This window comes from Parus major, chromosome 14 (genome assembly GCF_001522545.3).
Source record: "Parus major isolate Abel chromosome 14, Parus_major1.1, whole genome shotgun sequence".
Lineage (NCBI taxonomy): Eukaryota > Metazoa > Chordata > Aves > Passeriformes > Paridae > Parus > Parus major.
Genome location: NC_031783.1, coordinates 13,622,999 through 13,642,070, shown reverse-complemented (window position 1 = coordinate 13,642,070; position 19,072 = coordinate 13,622,999). Strand labels below are relative to the sequence as shown.

At 50.7% G+C, this 19,072-nt stretch overlaps 1 protein-coding gene across 3 annotated transcripts in view; it reads left to right on the top strand.

Moving 5' to 3' along the window:
* The window catches only part of PEMT (phosphatidylethanolamine N-methyltransferase), a 41,933-nt gene that overhangs the window by 13,226 nt on the left and 9,635 nt on the right, over positions 1-19,072 (top strand). For all 3 annotated transcript variants that reach the window (XM_015643169.3, XM_015643171.3, XM_015643172.2), the window contains exons 3-4: positions 9,288-9,403; positions 17,165-17,310. In XM_015643169.3, coding sequence (XP_015498655.1) covers positions 9,288-9,403; positions 17,165-17,310 — 262 coding nt within the window. The remainder of the gene's footprint in view (positions 1-9,287; positions 9,404-17,164; positions 17,311-19,072) is intronic.

Here is a 19,072-nt window from a genome sequence, read left to right as displayed (position 1 = left end):
GAACAGGATATTTCTTACATAGCACGCACTGACTGAAGATTGACCATTTTCACTCCACCTGGAATAACTGTTTTTTAATCAGGCTGACCTTATTTGCAACGGCGATAGCAACTGGAACCAGAGGTTTGTAGCAGCATTGGAAAGCTTTGAAGAGCAGAATAGATGCTTTGTGACACAGATAAAGCTTTATCCCCACGTTTAAAACCAAACCCAAGGCGCTGAAACGAATTCAGAGGGACTTGACCTCAGCACTGCGATCCATTGGGATCCAGGGCCTCATCTGGAAATAACACAAGTGAATGGAGGTGCAAAAGTAAAAGGGGAATCTTAAAAAAAAAAAAAAAGAAAGAAAAAAGAGAGAAGGAGAGATGTTTATCTTGTAACGTGGCATTTGTACTGAGTGCTTGCTGACAGTGTGGTGCAGCAAAGAGCTTGTCTTCCTAAATCCGTGCCAATTCAAACATCGTCAGTGCTATTGTTGGATCGCTTTGTTTGAAAATGGGTCTGTTGGGTAGACAGCCTGGTTCAGTGAAAGCAGCTGTGTAGAACACTTCAGGCACTTCCTCAGCTTTGCTTTATTTAGGGCTGCATGAGTACGAGCAACAGGAAAAAAACCCATGCAAATACAGGATGTGAGGTGGGCAGAATGTTCTCAGTCACTCAAGAGACTGGCATACACCTTTGCTTCTGGTTTGTTTATGGAAGTGCCTGCTATGGGCTGCCTGTTTCCAATCTGTTTGCCCCAAGGAAAACACTCTGAGCTTCAGAGAAACGTGTGAAAATACAAGGCTTGTGGTTTTCTGGATGGGAACTGTGTGCAGTAGGAAGCTGTGTGTGGGCCAAGTCATCTGGGCATGGAAGATGAAAAGAAATCTGGCAAAATACTTCCTCGTCCTGCTCACGAGATGCTCATCTGGCAGCACTTACCTTCCCTCTGAGCTCCAGCAGAGCCCCACATATTTGTGCAGGGGCAGCTTCTGCCTTTCCCTAACCTCAGGAGATTATTTTATTTGGTTGCATTCGTGGTTTAGAAGAGCTGGCTGTGTTCCAGCTGCTCCCCATTCCCCCATCCTCTCGTGTCCCTCCCACTGTTGGGCCATCCCTTCCACGTCCCAGGCTGGGACTGGATAGGTCCTTCCCCATCCCGTGCTGCACTCTGGAGAAATAATTATTTCACAAATAGCTTTTCCATGGGATTTTCTGGCTGGGAAAGTCGGGCTGGGCTGTGCAGCTTGATTCCCTGTGGCAGGAGCACATCGCCCTTCACTCTTAGGGAGCTGCTCATAAGGGCTCCCCATGCCCACTCTCAGAATTAATTAACACAGCTTGTTCTGGGTTATTGAAATCACCTGCCTTCAGCTTCCAGCTCTTTGGACATAAATCATGAGCACTTTGATTTGAGGAGAAACTGTTCAGATTTTGTGTTGGAAATTGCTAGCAAATGCAGCTCATATTCTGTGTCATTTTTGTTTTTATTGAAGAGGAGAGGATGTGGCTCATGGAACATCGATGGATCCAGGCTGCCTTGGCATACACTAAGCAAGGGCTTGTTTTCATTGCAGCCAGCTAATGAGATCCTACTTTGACAAATCACATAAACACTATTAGAGAAATGAAATTTTTTATCTCACTCTTTATCATGAGTGGATTCAAGGTAAAGGCTCGTATAGAGGTAATCTGGAGGGATAACTCTGAGGTAAAGTGTACCTAGTCTTTATGAAACCCTTATCTGTTTACCTGCAGGCTTGTTTTACCTTCAAGGCTGTTAGCTGAGGTGACCTGTGCCATTTCAGTCCAATTAATTTCACTAGGCCTGGGTGCAGGGAGGATTTTTTTTTAAGCTAAACGTGGTGGAGGCAGGCTGGGTTGCTTCAATATCCTTCCACTTGTAAAGAAGTGGAGTCGCTTTACTCTTCTCCCTGTGTCAAAGTGCTCAGACTGGACCTTGTTGACCTCCTCACTGGCAGCATTCATGAGGAAAGATTCACTAGAAGAGGGACTCCAGCTTGTTTCATCCTCTTAACTTGCTGGTTTGGGTGATGGGCAGTGTAGGCAGTGAGGGTTTGTCATGCTGTCTCTTCTCACCGCACCTTTTTGGTTTTGGAGAGCAGCCCACCCTGCTCTCTGCTTCTAGGTAGTTCTTTTCTTCAGCTCATGGATGTTCTCCTTTGTTTGAAGCCCTTTGTGTGTTCCAAACGCCGTGTTCCAAACCCCATGTTCCATTGTGAGAGCCTGCAAACATGTGGCTTTTCCCTCTGTGCAGCTCTTTGTCACCTGGGTGTGCAGCCCCAGTGTTCCAGCTGGCTGTTCCTCACCTCAGTGTCCTTGCACAGCCAGGCCACACATCTCCTTTTCTCTCCAAAATCCCACTCCTGTTTCTTTTGGCTGGAATAAACAATAAACACCCCATCCAGAGCCAGTGAAAGGCAATGGAAAAATCTTCCTTGCGTCAAGTAGACGCCTTCCTTTCCAAACTGAAAGCCCTTGGCAGACGTGGAGGAGCTGGGCTGTGCTGCTCAGCTGTGGCTCACTGACAATGTGGTTGCTGCCATCACACCAGTGAGGGAATGGGAAAGGGGAAAATCTTAACTGGTGTAGCTTGCTGGGGAGGCCTGGATAACCAGCCCATCCCCGGGGACACTTGCCAGCCCTCAAACCAGGGTGTTGGAGCCTCCAGGCTCTGCCAGGAGTCCCTGCCATGCTCTGGCTCCACGTGCATGGGCACAGACTGTCACCTGTTGTCCCCAGAGCCTGTTGCTTGCCATCAAACCATCTCTGGGTGAATATTTTCTTGGGTTATTACCATGAAAAAGCCTTTACAAGCTCCAGGGACGCAGTCCTCAGCCTGGTTTGCCTCACAGCTCACATGAAACTATTGAGACGGTGCTTGTCTCTTCTCATATCAGTTCAGCGTTTTAATTGCATGAGCTGGAAGCTGCTGCTCCAGTACATGGTGGGGGAACTTCACAAGGCTTTAATCATTTGCTAAAAAGCTTTCAGGCTACATTACCATCTCATGGCTCTCTGTAATGGAGAGCCTGTGAGTTGAGAAACTTTCAGAGAAGTAACTCAGTCTGCATCAGGTACTCCAGGGCTGCCAGTTTTTCCTGGTGCGGGCAGGAAGCAGCTAAGCAAAAGTGGATCCCACTGGGATGCTGGCAGGAGTGTGGCAGCTGTGACCAGCTCCTGCAAGGCCCTGTGCTGGCAGGAGGGGCTCAGAGCCTCATGGTGGTCTCCTGGTCACTCCCAGTGCCAGCTTCTCCTCCTGGGCAGTGTCCAGTGGGGATGGCTCAGCCTCCAGCCCTGCAGTGTCAGCTTTCCATGGTTTAGTGCTTGCAGAGGTGAGGGGTGATGCTCCCACCTCACCAAAGGGACGTGGGATAAAGGCTGCTGGGTGATCTGCTGGCCCCAGTGGAGGAGCACAGCTGAGAACTGGTGGTTCATAGCACAGGAAAGGTGGTGGATGGGGAATGCCTGAGGCTGGAGGATGAAGACCCTCGATGTCTGCGCTGTGTTGGGAATCACCAGCCAGCAATGGGAACTGGAGTGGGCACACAGGAGTCCCCACAGCCCAGCTCAGCCCTGCCTGTCCGCCAGGCACTGCCCACGGGGTGGCTTTGGAGCTCTTGTGGGTTTAGGAGCCATTCCCAGGTGGGTTTAGGAGCCATTCCCAGGTGGGTTTAGGACCCATTCCCAGGTGGGTTTAGGAGCCATTCCCAGGTGGGTTTAGGAGCCATTCCCAGGGCCATGTGCCCACCCAGGGCTGACCTGGTGCTCACAGCAGCACACAGAGAAGGAGTTTGGTGCTTTGGATCGGCGGCACCGCTGCTGTGCAGGGAACGTGACTGCAGGGAGGTGAGGCTAATTGCTGCAGCGAGTCAAGGACTGTTTAAGCAGCTAATTAATTCCTCCTAATCAGCCCTTGATCTGTTGAAAACTGCATGGCATTATCTCCTCTGCTGCAACACCTTGATAATTCCTGTCTGAATGGCCTTCACGGAGAACATATTTAAATAAACTCAATAGAGATTTCAGACAGATAGCAACTATAATTACCAGCTTGTACAAATTAAAACCGTGGTTTGTTCTGTTCTTTTTCTCCTGCCTTCGCTGCCCAGAGCTCCTGCTAATCATGTTCCTGCTGCCAGTGGCACGCAGGTCCCCGGGGCATTTTCTGCACATGCCTTTGGAAATCCTGTGCCTGGTGCTGGGCTGATGTGGCTGCACATGGGCACATGCCAGCCTCGAGTGGTGTCACTCCCGTGCCAGGGGCTCAGTGCTGTCCTGGTGAGCTGCAGGAACAGCCTTCACACATCCTGTGGGGCAGCAGTGCATGATCCTTCCCAGGACCAGCCCTGCAGTTTCCCCCTCCTGTCTCTCCTAAGCTTTGCAACCTCCCTGGAAAAACAGGATTTTTCACACCTATGAGGGACACACTCAGCCAAAGTGATTCAGGCTTTCAGCCTGGTCACAGTGTTCACCTGGTGCTGTTGGGGCTTCCCTTTGGCACTGGGCTGTCTGCACTGAGTGCTGCTGGCTGTCACAGGGTGCTGAGTTAGGAGGGGTAAGGTCAGGTCATACTCATTTCCTCCACAGCCACTTGGGACAGCCAGAAAAGGCTGGCTCCTCTGGCATTTGGCAAAGGTCAGCCAGCCCCAGTGCTTGCATTTCCATTCCAGCCAGCTCTGCTTCCCTGCCTGCTCCTGGGAGCACCACAACCAGGGCCTGGGTGCTCAGGTCTGACTTTTTCCTCCCTGTCTTTAGATAAATGTATTGGCTGTGAGCAGGGTCGTTTTCCAGCATCCGAGCAGTGACAGAGAGCAGAGAATGTCCTTATGCTTTAATGAGGGATTACAGGGAATCAGAAAGGGAAAAATGGATTTTTCATGATGGAAACTGGTCGATGCCTCTGGTCTCTGTGGGTGAAATAAGGGTAATATCAGGTTTCGTGCTCTTTCAGCAGGTCAGGAGCCAGCTGGGGCACATCTTTCCCAGGGGGAGATGCTCACATGGAGCCACCTAAGCCCAGAGACAGGGATTCTCCTGCCCCAGCACCAACTTACCCCATGGCTGGCCTAGGAGAGGTCAGACTGAAGGAGAAATTTATTCTGATGGAAGAAATTCCTTACTCTAAGGATGGTGAGGCCCTGGCACAGAGAAGCTGTGGCTGCTCCATCCCTTGGGGTGTCCAAGGCCAGGTTGGAGCAACCTGGGATAGTGGAAGGGAATGGAATGAAATGAGTTTAAGGTCCCTTCCAACCCAAAGCACTCCCTGATTCTATGAGAATAAAATTGCTCAGGTCAGTTTTGTCTGAAGGTTTTTATTGAGTTGGGGCTGGATCACCCACATATCCAGGGTTTTCCCCATGAACTTGCATCTTCTTGAGACTTGAGCTCAGATGTATCCTGTAGAGCTCACTGTTCTTCCTCTGGACTTCTCATGGAATTTCTGACTTCTGGACCTCTCAGCAGGCTTCCTAGACCCCATGGGATGGAGAAAAACCCTTCATGCTGTCAAATACTGTGAGATGGGTTTGTGAAGGGAGGACATCCTGTTCACTGTCATCTTTTCTCCAGCCCAGACCTGGACACTGAATATTTTCATTCTAACGGTTTGTCCAGGGCAAGGGCATCCCAAGAAATGTGCAGAGCATCTCCCCAGGTAGATGATGGGATTTTGCAGGATGCAGACACAGCCCCTCTACCCCTCAGGAGAGCTGAGAAGCAGACACTCACCTCAATCCTCCCGTGCCTCAGTTTCCCTTGATTTGAAAGGAGCTGCTAATCCATCCCAACATCCCAGGAGTGCCACAAGGCTAAATTCACCAGTCCCTGCACGTTTTTCTTTGGGTACCATGGTGATGGGGCAATGTGAGGACATAAAATGACTGATTTGCATTGAGATGCAAGGTGTCCCTTTGTCCTGAGCCTTTGGGCTATCTGGTTTCGTTGCCCATCTCTGGGGCGAGCCAGATATAGCAATGGAGTCACATGAAACAGCACAAAGGCTTTAATTCAGAGCTGGGACTGAGCAATTAAAATGTAGCATGTTCAGAAGGCAGCTTCCCCGGATGGCAGACAAAAAGAATCAATTTCCTTCAAACAAATACTAAATATTAATGAGAGGCCATGGTCTGCCATGCACACAGAGCTGGAAAGAGCATTTCCCGTTGATCACTGCGGAGGCAGGTTCGTGAGATGAAATTGCTTTTTGAGTGGTTATTTGTGGCCTTTCTCGAGGTGGCTCATGGTTTGCCTGCCCAAAAAAAGAAAAGGAAATGCAGAGTATTTCCATTTTCCATCAGGGCAGGCACTGGGGATGTGTGCCCGTGCTTTCATTTTTGTTTACGCACTTGCCCGAGCGGTTGGGGAAATGTCTTGGATCGGTTACGTAGAAATCAGCCCCAAATTTACGTCTAGGAGGATGCAATTCCCTGGGAACATCAGCCAGCTGAGCCTGCCCCTGGAATGGCCTGCCAAAGGCAGAACATGGGACCCAAGAGCATCCCCAGCTTTGCAGCCACATCCGCTCGTTGATTTATTTTGATAATGAGCATTGGGGGAAACATTAAAAAAATTACTTGCAGCCCTCACCAAGGATCCTAAAGTGAAAGCAGAGTGCTGGGAGCTTTGGAAGAAGAATTTTTTTTCTATTGCTTTGACCCTTGGGTAAGTCAGGAAACTTTGAATTAACTCCATTGCCAAACTTGGAATTGGAAGAAAAATAAAAATGCTCCTCTTTTTTCTTTTCCAGGAGGCACAGCCCTGACATGGGGCTTGCCCATGGTCAGCACAGTGTCCACCCTAGCTGAGAGAGCAAACAGCACTCCAGGAATGGGTGCAGCCTCCTGGGAAGCTGCTGGTCTCAGCCCTACTCTGTCCCACACATGGCCATGGAAGATTCTGGAAGCATTCTGCATCCGTCACACACTAAATAATAACACATCAGCTCATGATTTTATAAAGCCATTAAGGCAGCTGTGTAGCTGTGGGTCGATCGAGTGCTAATATTAGCTCAAAACGACTAAAATTAGAAAATTAGAACCAAGCCTGAGCTAATTAGTTGTTCAAGAAATAGAACCAGAACCGGAACTAATTAATTGTTGCTGAAATATCGCCGCGGGACCCGGTGGGTGCCGCCGCTTCCAGCCCCGCGCTGGCTCCCAGCTTTGCTTGGAATGGCTCCTGTGTGGGCTTGAAAAGGAGCCTGGGGTCCCATCTGAAAGCTGTGACAGCTAAATAAGAGCTGGCCCCTCAGTCCCAGCTGTGTGAGGCAGCACAAAGCGGGCTGTGCTGGGAGTGATCCCATCGCAGCCCTGGCAGCTGCTGCCTGGAGCAGCCCCTCATCCCAGCCTTGCTGCCCAGATGTGCCTTTCTAAAGGTGAGGGTAATTACAGTGACCTGGCTCCCAGCAGCACACCAGCCCTTCCCTCTGATCCCAGCAGCCCTGCCTTCTTCTCCTTCAGCTCTTCAAAGCTCCCTGAGCAAGCCAGGAGCTGCCATCCATGCAAATGCTGCCAGAATAATTTCCAGGGAATTAGGAAGCTGGTACAGATAACTGGCACGTGGCTGCATTTTTCCATCTGTGACTCAAGTCACCTGTATGGTCACTTCTTTTTGCTTCCCAAAGGTGGTAATGCACCTTATATTTCTTTTTTCACTCTCTCAGCACTCAAACAGCAGCGCCGATTTTAGCAGCAGCGTGACGCACGGTGTTTTAAATTCAATTTAGAATACAAACTATTTATACCAGCCAGAAAAAGGCAGTGAAGCAGCTCTCTCTGTCATGAGTGGATTTGTAATTTCAGAGCAATCATTGCATAACTAATTGAATCAGCTCTCAGCATGTGAAATCAGTGCCCCTGCTTATCAGAGGTTTTCATCGTTCCCCCCTCCTGAAGCCAGCAGTGCCCCTCCACCAGCAGCACTTTGTGCTTCTACATCAGCCTGGGAGGAAAGCAAGACCTGCAAAGCTACCTTTTTCTGCTCAAATTGAGCCAATAAATTACCAAATGCATTCAGAGCAGATGAAGAGCTGGGTTGCAGGTGCCCCCGAAAGCTGCCCAGGCTCCATGCGAGGGAGTGAAGTGCATTTGAAGCTAATCAAGTGCCAGCCATGTCTGAGAAGCAAATTGGTGCTGAGACGTTCTGCTGACTTCCTGCTTCACTGCCCAGGTGTGCTCTCTCTCCTTGGCTGGAATTTCGGGTCTGGTGTCTGATCCAAACCTCCAGCTTGGTGTCTGAAAGTGGAGCCGAAGAGAAGAAATAAATGTAGCATCAGCTTTCTGAGGGATGCAGGAAAGGTAGAAAACAAAGTAGCTGTGAGGATTTTTATCAGCTGGGAGTGCCAGGCCTGGATTTGGTGACTGGGGTGAATCTGGTCTTGCAGATTTTGGGAGCAGCAGCCTCCCAGGGTGAGAGGGCAGCTCCTCATCCGTGGGGTGGTTTGGGAAGGGGCCCATCAGCATCTGTAGAACAGGGAGGTGAAGGTGGGAACCAGGAAAAACGTGCTGTGAAGGATGCTGACACCTCCCCAGGGATGCTGTGTGTGGATGTGTGAGTCCTGGGCTGTCACTGCTGGGCTGGGATGGGTGAGGAGGGCAGACTGAACCTGAATGGCTACAATTGCTCATGAAGGCTAAGCTGGTTCAAGTGGAAGCAGTTCTCTGGGCAAAGATAGAAGATCTTGTCTTGAGGAAGTTTGAGGGAGTACTTGCAAACTTTTCTGGATAAGCAGAGGGAGAGGTTGTTCCTGGTAGGTGTGGTCCCTGAGATTGGATGTGGGAGATGCCACAGCCCCAGAAATGAGAGCTGAGCGTTCCTGTGGTGCATCCCATGCTCAGGGATCTGTTTTCCTTTCAGGAGAGCAATATTAGGATCCATGGCAGGGGCCTTTTGTTTTTTGTGGGCAGGGGACAGCCTTAACAATTCTCTCATCCTTGTTAGACACATCTCCAAGCCTTGTGTTCCCTAAAACTGATGTGTAGGATATTTTCTGGTTTCTTTTGTTTCTTTTTTTTCACGAGCCTGTGCCTTGATGCTGCTGTCTGACCTCGTGTGCAAGGGCACATGCAATGCAAGCAGGGCTGGCACAGGCAGGAGAAGGAGCTCTCATCCCCAGGCTTGGTTCAGCCACGTCCCATCAGTGGCCTCCACTCGTTTCTTTCACAAATCCACACAGATAAAATGTCCTGAACATGTGAGGCCGAGCCTGTGGGATTTGTTCTCCTGGGGCAGCGTGTTCCAGGCACCCCAAACACCCACTTTGTTTTCCCTTGTCTCTCCAGGTAGCCAGATGGGAGCACAAAACACGAGCACTCAGCCAAATCTTCGGCTCTCCCCACGCTGCCTGTTACTGCCTGGGTGTTGCCATCCTGGTGCTGAACTGTGTGCGGAGCCACTGGTAAGGAGCTCATCCTGCTGCTGTATATCCATGGAAAAAAATGCCCCTCTGCACTCAGGGGGGGAGAAAAGGGACATTTTCTCAGCAGTGTTAAATCCAACCCCAGCATATTGCTTTCCCATGGTTGGATAACTTCAGCCAGCAGCAGATTTATTCCTGGATTTGTAATAAAGATGAGGGATGCAGCAGCAGCGTGGCCAAACCCATCAGTTTCACCGGTCATTAAGTGTCACAGGTTACCTTGCTCTGCTCCCTGGGGATGTTTCCTCTCTCCTGTGAGCAGCCCAGGTGGCAGGGCTGTTTACACAGGATGGATCATATGTAACAGCAGAATTTTTTAATTTTCTTGTAAAAATCATAAACAAAATTAAAGCTGCTTTTAAGAAGCCGCAGTTTCCTGTGCAGAAGAGCAGGATTACCTGTGCACTTAACAAACAGTCTCTTGAAACTCTTATCTGCTATCTCTAAACACTACCTGTGCTGGCTAATAGTATTGTATGACTGATACACCATACTCCATGGGAACATGTCCTTTAACGTTCCCAGTGCAGCAGAGAGGTTTTACTGCAGAAGATTTCCTCAATGCCAGCAATTTATCTGTGATCTGGTAGGCTTTATCTCCACTGCTGTTAGGAGAGACAGACTCACTAAATTCCCAGATTCAATTATACCAGGGTCAGAGCTAATGGGTTGTTTAGTACTCTGGGTAATTTCCCAGGCGAAGAGTTCTCAGGTTGGAATTTGCACATGTATTTAAGAGCTCTGCTTTCCTGGAAATGACACCAGGACCTGCCCTTGCCCTTCTGTGTTTGTCCCAGCTACTGCTGATGGCAGAAACTGAAAGGAAGCTTGCAGTGAACAAGGCTATAATCGAATGCAGAGGGCATGTGTGTGTGCTGCTGATGTCTTAGTGACACAGCGGGCTTGGATTTTGCTGGGGAATGTCTCGACAGTCTCTTGCACTAATTACATAGTCACTTGTTGTCTGGGAAGCAATGCAAAGCCTTGTCCTTGCCTTTAATTAAAAACACAGCTGGTGGAGGGACAATCTTCATTTCCAGTGGTCCTGCTGGCTCCTGGGTCAGTGAGGCTCATGGGTCACAACGAGGCACTGAGAGGGAACTGCTGGGAGAGCCAAAGTGGCCTCGTGTGTCCTGGACTGTGTCACACTGTCCCTGCAGAGCCCTCAGAGCCCTGCCAGGGCTGGCTGTGTTCTGTGTCATGGGTCTGGGGGGACTGTGGGACACGCTGAGTTTGGCTCTGCCTGTGCAGCCCAGCAGTTGGGCCCTGAAGGAAGCAGCAAGGTTGATCCAGGGGCTGGAAAAGCTTCATCTGGGCCTTGGGTTTGGAAGAGAGGCTCTGGAAGATGGGGCAGCTCAGCCCCAGCAGAACACAGATGCGGCACCAGCCCATCCCGAAGGACCAAAGCCTTTCAAATTATTGCAAGGGAAAGTTATTTTTTCCCAGATGTTTCCACGTGGTTGGGTTGTTCCCTCCCCTTTCCTTGGTGCTGGAGTTGGCCTGAGTGATGAGTAGCAGGCTTTGGAGGCTCTTCTGGCAAGGCAAGCCCATAACTGTGGGGGGGATTGGGTGGTTCCAGGGTAATCATCAGAGCAGAAACTACTGAAGTTACCCAAAACACACCTGGGAGCCTCACTGCCTCCATTCCCAGCTCAGTGAGCCCTCCAGGGCTGCCCAAGGCTTATTTCTCCAGCATGGAGAGCTTTTGCTGTTTGGCAAGGATTCATCCTGCTCCTTAGCCTTGCATGACGGTACCAGCCAGGTCCAGTCCAGGGTTCTGCTGACCAGAGGGGCTTCATGTGACAGTGACTGTCATCTCAGTGACCAGTGATGCTGGGAGAGACATGCCTAACCTGCTCTTGCTATTTTGCTTTTCCCTTTATTTTATTCTCTGAGTCACTTTTATTGGAGAAGGTTTTCTGCTCCTCAGCCCCTCGGAGACAATCCCTTGGTGCAGGCCAGGGTTACTTGTGCAGAGCGTGAGGGCTGCTGATAGTGAGCAAAAAGGCAGCCTCAGGGGTCCCTCCACCTCCAGTGCTGTAATCCAGCCTTTAAAACTCCTCTTTTCCTGCTCTGGGGACTTGTTACGTGGGTGGAGGCTGCCAGGGAGCGATGTGGAGCCCAGGGGATGTTTCTTTTGGCTTTAAAAGCCTGCTTCCTTTTTGCAGCTGAATTCTTGAAAGGCTCCGAGCTGGGGGCGGAGGAGGGGAGGGCAGAGCAGACAGAATTTGGGGAGGGGGTTGGCATTTTGGCTGACAGCACCTGGGAGCTGGGGTGTGTGGCTGCTTCACCACCTGCCCCCCGCAGGGTCTGTGCTGCGGTCCTTCCTCAGCAGCAGCGCCCCGATGCTCTCGTGCCAGCTCGGCTCCAAAAGGATACCTTGCGTGTTAGAAGAGGGATGTCTTTGTGCTCAGTTAAGCAATTAGATGCTTCCCAGCTCTCAGCTTCATTATCAGCCTTGGCTTGCAATCCAGACTGACCTGTGACCAGAGGGGACCTGCTTAGTCAAGTGCACAAGACAAGCATCCTTAATTGCTTTGGTGCAATGATTATTTTCATTACAACAGTTTCTTTTTGCAAGAAGCAAGGAACTTCCATCACCGAGGCTCTTATCTGTGAAAACAATTCCTGAACTTTTGAACTATCTGCACTGTGTGCAGTTTGTGACTGTTATCTGTGTGACATGGGACGTGACAACCTTCACTGTCCTCCAGACTCGCTTCTGGTATCGCTCCCTCCTCCCTCACCACGTTGTTGGTATCTTTCCCTGCATCAGTTTATTCACAATTAGCCACTGGCACTGCCTCCAAACCCTCCTGCACTGCCTTTGGCACTCCCTGGCACGCTCCCCACCCTTGGGCAGGCACACAGGGAGGTTCTGAGCCTCCCTCCTGACAGGTCTCAAGATGTTTGCCTGAGCTTAAAGGCAGCAGCCACGTGCCCTCCTTGACTGTGGGGGCTGCAGGTGTTGGGGTGTCTCAGTGTGAGTCCCACAGAGGCTGTGCCAGGGCTCATGGCATCGTGCTGCAGGCTGGCATCGAGTCCTGCGTTGATGCCACGCTCTGGGTCTTGCCTCCTGTGTGGATTTCCCACTTGGAGCTGATGCTTCCAAGAAAATAAATCCACCCTGGGATGGGATTTTGCACAGAAAAGGGGTTGTTTGTCACTACCAGGTAGTGCCTCTCACCTTATGCTCAATCCTGTTTAATTTTGTGAGCTGGCACCATGAATGAGTGTGATATAAGTGGCATTGATCCCAGAACCACATGGCCCTGTGTGCAGCAGTGACCAAGTTTGATGATGGGAATCGAACATGGCCTGACTGAGCTGATGCCCCCTGTGAGCCACAGTGACAGAAATATCTGATACCTGTTCAGGAAAAGCGCCAGGGAGCCAACAGCACCTCCTGCCCACGGCATCCAGATGAGGAAACCTCACAGCTCAGATGTGAGGCAGGGGGAGAAGCTGCCACAACCCCCAGCTGACCTAAATAACACACACACCCCAGTGCTGTCAGAAAAGCAAAGTCATTATTGGCAAAAGAAGCTGTGAGGATGATGACCGGGCTGACAATTGCCAGTGGTATCAGCAGGACGATTTCGGTGTTGTTGAGGTTGCTGTTTTCTAATGAACAAGATCTTTTGTTGCAGCTTGTGCTGCTGGGCACCACCGGATGGTTTTTATCCCCTTTGCCTCTTTTAGCCAAGAGGAACAAAACCTCAGGCGTGGGGGACAGAGCGATGTCCCACACGGTGACTGTGGCACCTCGCAGTGGTGCCTGTTGTCACCGAAACCCCGGCTGCCTGTACCACTGCTGCTTCCTTGCTGCCTGCTGGCCCCTGGCCCAATTCTGCTCCAATTGTGCTTATCAGCCCCAGTTTCCAGGCTGGTTTTTGGGATCAGTCAAAGGGAGCACTGCTGGGCTGCTCCCTGCAGCGACCCAGTTTGCTGGATGAGGTTTTTGTCCTCCTTTAAGGAGAGGGATGACAAAATACACTTGGTGGGGGCAACAGAGAGATGCCCCCAACAAGACCTAGAAACCTCAGCTTCTCTTTTAGTACAATATTTCCAGGTTTTCTTCCTGCTCCCATGTGGCCTTTGGGGATGTGTTTCGGACTGTGACTTGTTAAGTTTTCTGGTTGAATAAATCAGCACCTGATGTGCAAACCTGGCTGCACGTCCTGTCCGTGTCCCAGCCAGAGGATGTGCTGCCTATTTCCCTCACTCCCACTTTATTCCTGTGAACCCACTGGTGTGACATGTCCATTCCCACAGTGCAGAGCCACTCTGAGTGGTTTTCCAGTTCACATGGTTTGTTATGTGGTAGACAGAAAGAGGAGGGATTCAGACTAGATACAGAGAAGAAATTCTTTATGAGGAAATGTTTTATGTGGAAACACAGGTTGCCCAGAGAAGCTGTGGCTTCCCCATCCCAGTGGCCAAGGCCAGGTTGGATGGGGCTTGAAGCAACCTGGGATGGTGGAAAGTGTCCCTGGAACTGGATGGGCTTTAAGGTCCCTTCTAACCAAATCCATTCTGGGATTCCCATGGAGCACTGATAAAACTTCTGAGTGTCTGAGCACGTACCTCTCTGTTTTTTATCTGCTGGGCAGAACAATGCCTGCTGCCTTGGCTGCTCCTCTCCTGCCAAGAATTAGCCAAATCTGCCAATTTGGCCAGAGCAGAGTTGGAGGATTTGGGCTTTTCCCAGCTGGTGGAGAATGTGTGCCCCTGGTGTCATGTTTCAAATTGGCAAGAGTGGGGAGATGTCAGGGGAAGCCCCATTACCCCATTTTGCCTTTGCAAAAGCTGGGGTCATCTTCTAATTCCCCCCCACATGGGGACAGCAGCCAGGGATGTGATCAAAGTAGGTCTCAGCCTCCCCACCCTCCCCTGTGCTGGAAGAGGGATGGCTGCTCCTCACCATGGCAATCACTCTGCTCGGCACAGAAGGCAATTCCAGGTACTGGGACAAAGCCTGCCTCTAATTGATGTCCTCTTGGATGCTGAGCGGTGCCGCTGCCTCATCGTGAGCCTGAAATAAACGCTGTCACCAACGTGACTCAGAGGCACATGAAGGAAGGGACTGGTTTCATGACAGACTGAGATATGTCATATTTCAAGAGACTGGCTCCCTAGCAAGGGAAATGCCCAAAACCTTGTCCTTTCCTGCTAGGGAGGGCGAAACACGGCCAGGGAGGCTCCCTCACCATCCTGGATGCTGGAATAATTGATGGCTCCGTGCTGCTTGTCACGGCCCAGCACCGAAAATGCTTAAAAGGTTTATTTACCAATTCTGAGAACTCCTGAGCGCATCATGTTTAATGCAAATAGAGAGTGTGTTTAGGAAGATATAAACCATTCCTAGAGGGAAAGGCAGTCCATTATCTCCGTGCAAACACCTCCCTCCCTAGCTGTAAGCCAAACAGCAGGGAACTGAGCAAGACATGCTGATGAGAATAACTAATGCAGGCCTATCCGACCATGGAAAGGAAGGATGGGATCATCTGGAGAGGGAGAGACAGCTTTGCCAAAACAAACCATGCCATGTGCTGGTTGCAAAACTTCCAGTGCTGATTTCCAGCCAACCAGATCATGCTCTTGAAGCCACCTTTGTTCCATGTTCCAAGATCAACTCAGGTCATCAGCATTGGACAGAGGAGTCCTGAGGATGTGAGAGAGTGTGAACCCAGCTCATCCAGAGCAGGCTCTGAGGGCTTTGCTCTTGCTGTACCTTTTTCTGCTTTGCCATCTCCTTGCCAGTGCCTGGGATCCAGCACAGCATTGCTGGCCCAGATTTGCCTTCCTGGGGATCAGCAAATTGCTGTAAAATCCTTCCTGGTGCTGGTGCCCTCTGGATAGGTCCTGGCCAGGTGTGGAGCCAAACCCTCATGCTGTGAAAGGCACATCCTCCTCTGTGTGAGTAAAGAGCTGCAGAGCATCCCTGGGGGTGTCAGGGTGTGTTTTGAGTGCACAGCCAGGCCAGGATTCCTCGGGCAGAAAGGCACATCCCTGCAGGGGGATTGCTTTCCTCCCAAACCCAGGCAGTGCTGGGAGCAGGGACATGGATTTTTTGGCTTCCTCATAGAGGAGACTTGTGTCATTTCAAAATAAACACCACAGAGATGATGCAAAGGATTGTGCAGCTGCTTCTGCTGCACAGTGCAGCCAGATTTGTGCCTTCCCATCAGAAATGATTTTAAGCTAAGGCAGTGTGAGCCAGGTGAGCCCAGGGAGCTGTGCTGGGCACTGGAGCAGGGCCAGCCCTGGGGACTGTGCCTGCATCGCCTGGGGCCACGCTGTTGTTCCTCTGTCTGTGCTTGGCTCCCTGGAAAAGGAATTTCCCTGTCATTTCCAGAGTGTAAAGCACCCAGATGCTGTGGTTCTGCTCGCTTCTGAGTGTATTACATTTATTCCATGTTTTGTTTCCTTGCTCCAATCCAAACTGATGATTAAATGTTTTGTTCTGGGGTCCTAAGAACTCCTCAACAATAGAAAGCCTAGTGGGAGCAAACTCCAAAGTGAACAGAGAATATCATCCAGGTTCCTAAACCACAGTTTAAGTTTGCTTGGTGCATGAACTTGCCACCAAGCTTTGAAGGACGTGTTTCCAGCTGCCTGGCCTTCAGCCACGCAGGCAGGACTGTCTCTCTTGGCTTTTATTTGGGCAACAGGGAAAATCCAGAGGTTTGCAGGGCTTAGGGAAGACAAACACCAGGGGAAAAAGCTATCCCAAGCCCTGCAGGTAGCATTATGGAAGCACTTTCCAGCTGAGGAGCCCAGGACTGTGGGCAGGAATAACTCTCCTGCCCCTGACAGACAGTGGTGGCTGGAAGCACAGGAAAGCTGTTAATTCCACTTGAATTTTAGCCTCCAGGGTGCTCATTAAAAAAAGGCTCCAAGTTTCCTACCTCATGTGTCAACAACATGTGGAGAAACGCTGTGTAGGGCTCTGTGGGTCTGTTATCCCCTCTCCTGTTATTAATGGTGTTTTTTTAATCACAGCCTTGTCTCTTTTGTCATCGCGCGTTTGTGTCGGAGCCGTGTGCAATACAAATCCTGCCAAGCCCTGCTCTGGGCAGAGCTCAGGGGGCTGAAGGGAGGGGTCATCATTATTCCAATCACAAAGGAGTATTTGGAAGGTCAGAGCCGAAATGCCTGACCCAGCCTGGAACGGAGGAGCTGTGCTCGCACTGGAAAACGCCTCGTCTCTCTCGTATTTTCCTTTCGCCGTTCCAATCCTCCCCCTGGCTGTCAGGCTCCAGCTGTGAATCACTCCTGGGCACGTGGCTAACACATGAATGCTGCAAAATATTTTGATGGAGGGGAACGGGGGTGGGAGCACGAGATAATCCAGCCAATTGTTGCCAACCCTTTGAGTCCTGTGCCTCCAGCATTTGCAAGGGCGTCTGTCCCAGAGCTCTCAGTCATGCTGCAAAGTGGGATTCGGTGAATAAGGCAAAGCATTTGATATCACAGGTCAGTGGGACTGGTATTTCCAGGAGTGAGCAAGGGTTGTAAGTAGAAATAGCTGCCGCAGATTAAGCCCTGGCTCCTCACAGTCTTCATCTGATTGCTTCTCCCATTGGGAGGCTGAGTAGGCCTGGGTGGAAAAAAGGGATTTGGAGAGGGAACCTCTTCAGCAGCTTCCACTCCCAAAGCTCCACATCTCCCAGGGGGACGTGGGTGATGTTAATCATGGGTTGCTGCTTGTAACAGCCCTTGTTGTCTCCCCAACAGCTTCACAGAAGCCATGAAGAGCCAGCCAAAGCTGGAGAGCTGGGACTGCCTCTGGACCTACTACACAGGCTTGGCCATCTCAGCTGTGGGGACCTTGTTTGTCATCTCCAGCTTCTTAGCACTGGGATTCACCGGGACCTTCCTAGGTAAGCACTGAAAATCCAACAGCTTTACCAGAAAGTGCAATTAATCCTTGCAGGGATCTCTTGCTAGGGCACAATCCTGTAGGAATTGCCTCATCCTTGCCTTCAGGGCTGTTAGATTTGTCATTATGATACCAAAGGATGACCCAATCCTGCTGTTACCTCAGTTACCACACACAGAGGGGATGGCACAGTGGTTTTATACAGCAAATCCCATCACCTCCAGCATCAAGCCTGGAGGTTTGGAGCACAGCTGCTCATTTGCCAGCCCAAACACCCTCCAGAAAAGCAACCCCAAGTTCAAGACCTCACAAGTAGCCCTGGCACAGTGGGTGTGAGCTGTCCAGAGCCCTGCTCCGAGCACCCACCTGCTCCTCACACGTGCTGAGGCAGGATGTTGTTTGCTCTCCCCTCTGCAATAAACCTGATGTTCGTTGACAGATCCTTTTATCTGCCGCTTTATGGCAGAAGGCATTTTCCACTGTGCCTGCTTTCACATTTAGAGCGTAATTCTGTTAGCATTGTTGACTTTGAAAACATGCCAGTATGTGTGGAATTCATAAAAATAAAGTAGAGACAGGAACAATAAATATCCAAGGAAAGGGGCAGCTCCTGCTGGCTGAAATAATCACAGCCCCAGCTTTGACACCTCATTTAGGCTGTGCTTTTGCAAGTGCTTTACAAACCAGATTCAATTAGCTCCTGTGGCGGTGCTAGGAAGAAGAGAGGGACGTAATAAGCCTTCCTGGTTTCAAGTGGAGTTGCAAAGAAATGTGTTGAGTTGGCCGAAATCCTGCTGCCAAAAATAGAGCTTAGCACTCCTAAACGTGTGCCCTCACCCTCCATGTGCAGCCTCGCTCCTGGGCCCTTGTCACACCCCTGTCCCTCAGCTACTGGGCACCAGCATCCTCCAAAATCACCAGCAGCCCTCTGAAGTGATGTCATGGCTGTGGAGTCATGTCCAGAAAGGCCAGGCACAGGAGTACCCATCAGCAAGAGCTGCTTGAACGCTCCTGAAGTTCAGCCAGATCTGGAGTTGTTTACGTAAAGCCTGATTCATCCCACCAGGAGGATCCACTGGACTTGAACCGCTGGGAAAAAGCAAACAAGTGAGTCAGGCTCGGCGTAAGAGGTGAGAGGGCCCTGTCCCTCAGATCTGTATCCCCCAGGGCAGGGAAGAGCTGGGTGATAGTGGTCCATATAAGGCATTTCTGCTCCATCCTCTCTGCCAGGGAGGCTCTCTGGACACGCCAAGGACCAGCTCTCTCTGCTAGCAGGGCATGACGGGCACCAGGGCACAGCTGAGTCAGGCTGGGGACATTCCAGGAGCATTTCAGGCTGGCTCAGAACCTCTGCAGCACTGAGGCAGCTGGAGGCCCATAGAGGATCCATCCTTGGACTGGTAACAGCTTCTCCACTCCACACAAGCCCCATGAGTCCAACAAATTCTTAATGGAGAATGTCCCTCAGCGTGGTTTGTTTCCCAGCTGTGAGGAAGACAATGGGTCTGCAGGTCTCTGAGTATCCCATGTGGGATGTTCTCTTGCTCAGGACTCTCTCAGGACTGGTACTTCCAATATCCATGCAGGATTTTAGTGCTGCCCTGGTGCTGCAGGTGGAGCAAGGACTCCAGATAGCAAAGGGCTGCACTGTTTGGCAAGGAGGGGGCATCCAGCTTCTTCTCACTGTTGACATCTGAGCTCAAGAGAAGTTTTGAGAGAGCCTCTGACACACAGACACTTCAAAAGTTACTGGACCCCTTTGT